General features: G+C 36.2%; 1 protein-coding gene across 1 annotated transcript; it reads right to left on the minus strand.

Moving 5' to 3' along the window:
- Positions 1-5,941: 5,941 nt before the first annotated feature.
- On the minus strand, positions 5,942-6,871 carry LOC110285765 (olfactory receptor 5B3-like). The gene has a single exon (XM_021152158.2). It carries the CDS (start codon positions 6,863-6,865, stop codon positions 5,942-5,944), a length of 924 nt encoding a protein of 307 aa, XP_021007817.2. The 5' UTR covers positions 6,866-6,871.
- Positions 6,872-8,861: the final 1,990 nt, after the last annotated feature.

Consider the following 8,861-nt stretch of genomic DNA (forward strand, 5'->3'; position numbering starts at 1 on the left):
TGTCTACAGCTTTGATTTTAGGTTTTTAGAATGCAAAACACTTGGATACATTCATCTTAACTCTATAATAAATCTTATTTCCCCACCCTACCCAAATATAAGAATCTGATGTGACTACCTCTGCAATGACATGTTGGCTTTCATAATGATATCGTTGTCTGAAGATATGAGTAACATGATTACGATAATTTTATATCAGACTATGAAAAATTAATTTACTATATTATCATATTTGATCCTTTCCATACAATATTTTTCTGTCATATCAATACTCATCCATATATGCATGTGCATGCACAATCATTTAATGTGAAGACACACTCATAGATTTCTTGAGAAGGCTATTACAAATAGATGTCAGAAATTTGCAATAATATAGACATAGATTTGTTACGTCTTTACACTTTTCTGTTCAGTTAATTATGACCATTTTATAGGAACATCCAGATGAACCTACTAAAATTTTTAATTATTATTTAATGACTACAATATGAGGCGACTAAAATCTGGAGTTTAAAAAAAATTAGAGAAAAAAAATAAAGAAAAAGAAGATCATGAAGAACTAAAGACCCGTATTTTTAAAAGTGTTCTAAACACTTATTCAGAAGATGCCTCACATGTAAGATTTACAATGAGTCATAGGTACACATGGTGCTGTTGAACTCAAAACTATACTAATATATTCCCTCACTTAAAAATGAAAAAACCGTTTTACCAAGAGCGTACTATGTTTCAGGTGGATATTGTCTAATACCCATGAAATAATCTCAAATAGTTAAATAAATACATAAAGAATAAAAAATATTCACTTACAAGGTTTCTAATTATTCATTTAAAATATCTTTTTGAGATATGCTACAACAAAGACATCTGATCAGGTACCATTGACCATGTTTTTCTGTTTGTTTGCTTGTTTGTTTTAATTTTTGATTTTTTTTTTTACAGTTCAGTCTTTATATCCCTCCCAGTCCACCCTCTAACTGTTCCACATACCATACCTCCCCCAAGACCCCACCTCCACCCCACCAGACTTCCCCACTCCCTGGCGTCTCAAGTCTCTTAAGGGTTAGGTGCATCTTCTCTCACTAAGTCAAGACTCAGCAGTTCTCGGGTATATGTGTGTTGGGGCCCTCATATCAGCTGATGTATGCTGTCTGGTTGGTGGTTCAGTATCTGAGGCATCTCCAGGATTCAGGCTAGTTGAGACTGCTGGTCTTCCTATAGAGTCAGCCTCCTCCTAGGATTCTTCCAGCTTTTCCTTAGTTCAACCACAGAGGTCACCATCTTCTATCCATTGGTTAGGTGTAAATATCTACATGTGACTTTTTATGCTTCTTGTTGGGGCTTTTTGAGGGCAGCCATGCTGGGCTTCTGTTTGTAAACACACCATAGTATCATTAGTAGTGTCAGGCCTTGGGGCCTCCCCTTGACCTGGACCCAAATTTGGGCCTGTAACTTGATTTCCTTTCCCTCAGGTTCTTCTCCATTTTTGACCCTGCAAGAACAATTATCAGTCAGAGTTTTGACTATGGGATTGCAACCCCATCCCTCCATTGATGCCCTATCATTCTACTGGAGATGGATCCTATAAGTTCTCTCTCCCCACTCTAGTGCATTTTATCTAAGCTCCTTCTCTTTGACTCCTGGAAGTCTCTTATCTACTAGGTCTCTGATACACTCTAGAGGGTCTCTACACCTTCCACTTCAAGAAGTTGTCTGTTTCCATTCATTCTGTTGGCCTTCAGAGCTTCATTCCTGATCCACAACACACAATACCTGATCATGTTTCTCTCTTCTCTTCCTTGTCACCTTTCCTACCCAGGCCCCTCCCACCCTTTAACCCCCACCCATGATTGCTTTCTCCTCCCTCTCAAGTGGGATTAAGGCATCCTCACTTGGGCCCTTCAGCTTGTTGACCTTTTTGAGTTCTGTGGACTTGGACTGTATCTTTGATATTCTGGGGTTATTTTTTGGCTAATAACCACTTATTAGTGAGTACATACCATACATGAACTTTTGGGTCTGAGTTACCTCATTCAGGATGATATATTCTAATTTCATCTATGTGCCTGCAAAACTCGGGATGTCCTCATTCTTAATAGCTGAATAGTATGCCATTTTGTAAATGACCTATTCTGCATCCATTCTTCTGTTGTGGGACATCTGGTTGTTTCCAGATTCTGGTTATCACAAATAATGCTGCTATGTACATAGGGGTACATGTACCCCTATGGCCTGGTGGGACATATTTTGTATATATGCCCAAGAGTGGTATAGCTGGGTCTTCGGGTAGATCTAATTTCAATTTTCTGAAGAACCTCCAGATTGATTTCCAGAGTGGATGTACCAGTTTACAATCCCACCAGCAACAGAGGAGTGTTCCTCTTCCTCCACATCCTTGCCAACATATGCTGTCACCTGAGTTTTTTATCTTAGCCATTCTGATTGTTGTCTCAGGGTCATTTTGATTTCCATTTCACAGATGACTAAGGACAATTAACAGATCTTTAAGTGCTTCTCATCCATTTGATATTCCTCTGTTGTGAATTCTCTGTTTACTTCTATACCATATTTGTTGGATGTTTTCTTTATTTATATTTTGATTCAGTTGTATGGTTTCTTGATCATTAGCTTCTTGAGTTATTTATATAGTTTTGATATTAGCCCTCTATGGTATATGGGGTTAGTGAAGATTTGTTTCTCAATCTGTAAGTTGCTGATTTGTCCTATTGACATTATCCTTTGCCTTAAAGAAGCTTTCCAATTTCATGAGGTCCCATTTATCAATCATCAAACTTAGAGCCTGAGCTATTGAAGATCTGTTTAGGAAATTTCCCCCTGTGCCAATGAGTTTGAGGTTCTTTCTCACTTTCTCTTCTATTAGATTCGTTGTATCTGGTTTTATGTTCTTGATCCACTTAGACTTGAGATTTGTACAAGGAGACAAACATAGTTCTATTTTCATTTCTCCACATACAGACTGCCAGTTAGGCCAGCACCAATTATTAATGATGTTTTCTTTTTTTCATTGTATATATTTGGCTTCTTTAAAAGAGTTAGAGTCACTTCTATGCTGTGATTAAGAGTTTAATTAAAGAGGAATAGAAATGCTTCTAGTAAGCCCATATAGTAAATGTTAATAAAGTCTTTGAAGAGGATAGATCATGTGAGGAGATAATCTATGTGGTGAATGACAAATAGTATACTAATGAGCAGAGAAAACATTTAAAGTTGTAGAAGTAACAGAAAATATTAGGCTTAAATTTAAATCATAAAATTAAATATCAAGTGACAATTCAATGTAGAAAATTTATTATTCAAGAATTTTATACATGTTTATAAGGAAGTATAGTCCTTTTTACCCCTTAGTACCCTTACTCACCCCCTTCTTCTCCCAATGAAACCCTTCTTCTCAACAACTTTCCTTCCAACTTTCATAGCTTTTATGCGTGGCCCACTGAGTTAAAATAAGTTTATATTTATATGAGTGGCATGAAGGGATTATTTATTGGGGCACGACCAACTTACTAATGAAAAATATAATGCGCCATCCATCATTAAATGTCAATAGTCCTCAGGAATGGGTCAGCCCTCATAAGCTTTTCCCCATTACAAGATAAAACGCCGATTCCCCCAGTCTTATGAATTCCCTAAGCAGGTAACCACAACTGAAGTTCATGGGTGCAGCAGTTCTGTCGTGTCCAAAAGACATTGATCCATAGAATTCTTCAAAATCACAGGCTCTTTACAGTCTTTCTGACCCTCTCTTCTATATTTTTTCATGATCCTTAGTGGTAGAAGGCATGATACAGATGGTCTCTTTAAGGATGAGAACTCCACAGTCAATAAATGCCAAACCCCATGTATGGAAATGTTGCAATCAGTTCATGTGATTATAGATGCCAAAAAATATTCACTGTGTCTTCTGTGAGAGCTGGTAAACCAGGCAGGCTTATGGGTTAATTAATACACAGACTACACATGTGAGAAAGGAGAAGGGGAAGAAGAAATCAAAGACTTGATCCAGTAGTTCTGGGATCTAGATGCAACAGAAGATAGATATCTCTTACACAAAAGAAGACAGGGAGAGGAGGGAAGTAAGGAATGATAGATAGAGACAAGGAAATAGGCAGGTTGATTTTCTACTTCTGGCTAAGCCCTCTCAGAATGGATGACGGGCACCCACGTTGACTAGGACAGATGGTTGCAGAACCCATGGCTTCCAAAAGCATTTACTTTCAAAAACATAGTTACTAGCTCCCAGAATGACATAAGTTGGGCCGTTTTTGTTATTTTTCTTCTTTTTTTTTTTTCTTTTCTTCGTCTTTTTGTTTTGACAGCGTCTTGGTATAGAACTTAAATTAATCTCAAACTATTATTAATCTATGCATATCAGCATCTTGAATGCTGAGATTCCATTGGTTTACCACCGTATTTCACAAGAAAACTTTCATACTAAAATATTATGTAATATAGTTTAACCATAAACCTGCCACACAAAACCAAAATCCATTTCATCCTGAAATACTGGCTTCATATAAGTCAGTGTGTCCTTACTCATAAGGCATGTGAACTTCTATGGATGGTACTATTGTGTTCCTGTTTTACAAACATCTGCATTAACACAAATTAAAAAATAAATACATAAAAGATGACACATTTAATAGATCGATATTTTATTATTTTTATTTGATTAAAAACCAATACCATTAGCATCACTCAGATATCATAACTCTGAATATATCTCTTACTATAAGGCACAATTTCAGGAAACTGAATTCAGTGTTGGTGTTTATAAGCTAGGTTCAGCAAAGGAACTACCAAAATGGCTTCTCAATGATTAGAGGAAGGTTTTTATATTAGATAAGGAAGAACAGCAAGAGGCAGCTGGAAAAGTCCAGATCAGAGAGAAAAAGAAGTAGACTATATGTGTAGCCAGAACTATTTGCAAGAGAAGCAAAAACAGCAAAAGAGAGGAAAAGGACAAGACATATGGGATAACTTCACTCTTATACAGAGAAGCAACGGTATGAGGAAAAAGAAAACTCTGTGACCTGTAACATCCTGGGAACTATGATCATGGAGGAGGAATGGAAAAGGTCAGAAGGGCCTGGAGGCAAGAATGGACTTTGAAATGCATAACACATGTATGTGAGTAGGGACTAGGAAAGTCTAGAGGCCAGTGTGGGCTTTGGTACACAATCACATGTATAGACAAAGAAAGTGGCCTTTTCGTCAAAGAGAAATCCATTTTTTTCATGTTCCTGGCAAATGCTGACATTAGACTTTTATCTTTCTGCCATAAATTCTTCTATAGTAGAGCTTCAGCTGAGCCTACACTGTTATTTATAGGCATATGCACTGAACCTTGGAGTTTGGAAAATTGGAGGATCCTTTCAACCTGGCAGTTTTCAAATATGATTTAGGACTAGAAGGGTGGCTCATTTAGTAAAGGTGCTGTCTACAAAAGTGCTAAGAAACTGAATTTGATCCTCATAACTTATGTGTAGAGAGAATGAACTATCTTCCACAAGCTGCCCTATATCACTAAGTGAATGATATGGAATCTCTCTCTCTCTCTCTCTCTCTCTCTCTCTCTCTCTCTCTCTCTCTCTCTCTCTCTCTCTCTCTCTCTCTGAAAAATGTATGCATGGATTAATAGATAAATGGCAGATGATAGATATAAATGGATAGATAGATAGATGATAGATAGATAGATAGATAGATAGATAGATGATAGATAGATAGATAGATAGATAGATAGATAGATAGATAGATGATAGATAGATAGATAGATAGATAGATAGATAGATAGATAGATAGATAGACCAGTAGGCAGATGAACAGGCAGAGAGATAACAAATAAAATCTGATTCAGTGAAAAGGATGTGAGAAAAATGAACCTAGGTATTGAATGTCTCAAATGTTTAAAATCAATCTATCATTTTGGCCTGAAAATAATTTTTCTGAATGCACTCTTGACTTCCTTGTTCCTCAAGCTGTACACCAGAGGGTTCAGCAGGGGGATCACCATGGTATAGAACACAGACACAGTTTTGTCAGTGTCCATAGCATGACTGGAACTAGGCTGCAAGTACATGAAAATTACTGTCCCATAGAAAATAAAAACAGCAGTGAAATGAGAAGCACAGGTGGACATGGCCTTTTGATGTCCTGAAGCTGAGTGCATCTTTATAATTGTGATAAAAATCATTAGGTAGGATATTAAGATAATTATGAGAGCAAAAAAAATATTGAAACTGGCTACACAAACAAGAACCAGCTCATTTATATGTTTATTGGAGCAAGAGAGTACCATGACTGCTGGAATATCACAGAAAAAATGATGGACCACATCAGCCTTACAAAAAGATAAACTAAATGCATCCCCGGTATAGATACAGGCATTCAGAAAGCCACAGGCATAGCAGCCTGCAATCATCCATACACACATACCTGTAGTCATGGTGCTAGCATAGTGTAGAGGCTTACAAACTGCTGCATAGCGATCATAGGCCATTGAGGCCAACAGGTAATTTTCCACAGTAGCAAAGCCTGTAACAAAGAACATCTGAGCAGCACAGTCATTATACGACATGACTTTATCTCCTACTAGAAAACCAGCCATGACTTTTGGAGTGACACCTGAAGAGTAACAAAAGTCCACCAGTGATAGATTACCAAGAAAAATATACATGGGACTGTGGAGGTGAGCATCAAAGACAATCAGCAGGATCATTCCCAGGTTGCCCACCAGGGTGATGGTGTAGATGAGGAGAAAGATGATAAAGAGAGGAAGCTGTAGGCCTGGGTCATTGGCAAGTCCCTGCAAGAAGAACTGTGTCACTTCTGTCTTGTTCTCCATCAAGGTTATCAGAGAATCAATGGGTGATCTGTATCAAAGTGTCAACGTTAAAAAAAGAGAAAAGAACTGGAATTGAACTTCACATTGTCAAAGAACATATAGTTTGTTTTTTCTATAGAAAAACTTGAGCTTAAAAGAAATGATAGTGAATATATTCAAGGTGGCAAGGTATTGAATCTGTGGAATCTCCAGCAGTGTTCTGCCTAATTTCAACTGTATAGCTACATTATCTAAAATTCAAACAGTTTAATAATTGTAGATAAGTCTGTATTCTACTTTTGATATGAAGAGTTAACTCTAAATAATCATCCCATTCCTCATTAATGGGATACATTAGCCAAACCAGAGTCCATAAGTTGGAGTGTGACCAATTCATAGGATGTCTTTAACTCACAAATTTACTTTGATGGTAAGTTTAATCCTTGATGCTATTGTATCTATGTCTCTTCTCATGTAGTAATAGTATGTTACATTTCTTGATTACAGCTTAAGCTTTTGAAGAATATCCTTCCAATTCTAACTATTATTCCTTCAACTTTATGTTCACCTCATATTATCCAAATATGAATTTATAAGCCTTTCTTTAACATTGCTTTCACCTTTAACAAATATGTAAAAACCTTAGAATATACTTATCTCTATGATCCGTAACAAAAACTGTATATGAAATATATATATCTGTATGTTCCTGTGTCTATGTCTGGAGGAGGAAGCAAGTAGCATTTTTATTCTTCACTTTTAGAAAATTGGAAAAAAAACATATAATAACCAAAAAAATCATATATACAGTTTTTTAAAGTCAAAATTCAAAAGTTAAATTCATCTTAAACCTAATTAAAAATCTATAATTTTATCCATATCATTGTCAGTATGTACAGGTATATTAATGGTAACTAGCATGAGATCATGGAGGAAAGGTTATTGTCATGAAAGAAATGTTCTTTCATTTTAAGAATTAGCTGTTATCTTTTCTTGTTTCTTTCCTCCAATAAGAACAAATACATAATTAATGTTTGATTATAACCTAATCAGCTATGACATCATATGGTTTTGGAGGGTTTTCTTATCGAGAAATAAGCATGATGTGTCATATGAATTCCTGAATTTCATGGAATTTTTCATATTTACCTCAGAATTTGAAAGCATGTTGAAATTACCCATTTTTCTTTAGAATAACTCACAATGAATGTAATTGCCTTGCTGGTTTTCCATACAAAAAAAATAAAAATTTCATAGAAAATAGAAGCTTACCAGTCCCATAGGAGCAAACAGCCAATCTTGAATAACATACTGACCTCCCCAGATCAGCCATGGGATACTGTATAAGTGCTATGAGAGAAGCCCCCTCTCAGGCAGTTGTCAAAAGGCTACAAATTCTCTAATGCAGAGAATGAGGAAGGAAAGAGCATTTTCACAGGTTAAAGTTCAAACCTCAATTGCGTCTTAGTTGCCTGGAAGAGCCTCCCATTTTCCTCTTAATTTGCTTTAGAAAAATGATAGTACCACATCTCTCATGTCAATCACAAACTGTGTCTGTGACTAATGCAATTCTGCAAAACTTGTCATGAAGTGATTATTATTTAAAAGACAATCAATGTGATTTTATTTTTTCCCATAGATCTTGATTGAAGGCTCTTAGCAAAACTGCAGGTCAAGCTATAGGTGCTAAAAGTGACTGTCAATATCTCATGGCCAGTGAAGCATGGCATATAGTATGTTCCTCCTAAAGTAGCATCACTTTGAGTTACATTACAATTAGAGGCCAATACAGGGATATCTGTGGGGAAAATTCTAGAGGCCTGAGACCTCTGGAGAATGATTCTGTGAGATTATCTAAACATCCTACTCTTACAGGACAGAGCAATTAAGTTGTCTGTGGAGATTTAGTTGGTTATTTTTATTCTGCACAATTTTTTATTACATGTCATTTTTATCTACTAATGGGTGCATAATTTGTATACAGGAATATCTCACTTTCTAGTGTTGACTCCATCAA

This window comes from Mus caroli, unplaced genomic scaffold (genome assembly GCF_978045245.1).
Source record: "Mus caroli unplaced genomic scaffold, Mus_caroli_1 scaffold_20, whole genome shotgun sequence".
NCBI classification, from domain to species: domain Eukaryota; kingdom Metazoa; phylum Chordata; class Mammalia; order Rodentia; family Muridae; genus Mus; species Mus caroli.

Coding starts and splice junctions, on each gene's coding strand:
- LOC110285765 (XM_021152158.2), bottom strand. CDS start 6,865: ATGGAGAACAAGACAGAAGTGACACAGTTCTTCTTGCAGGGACTTGCC.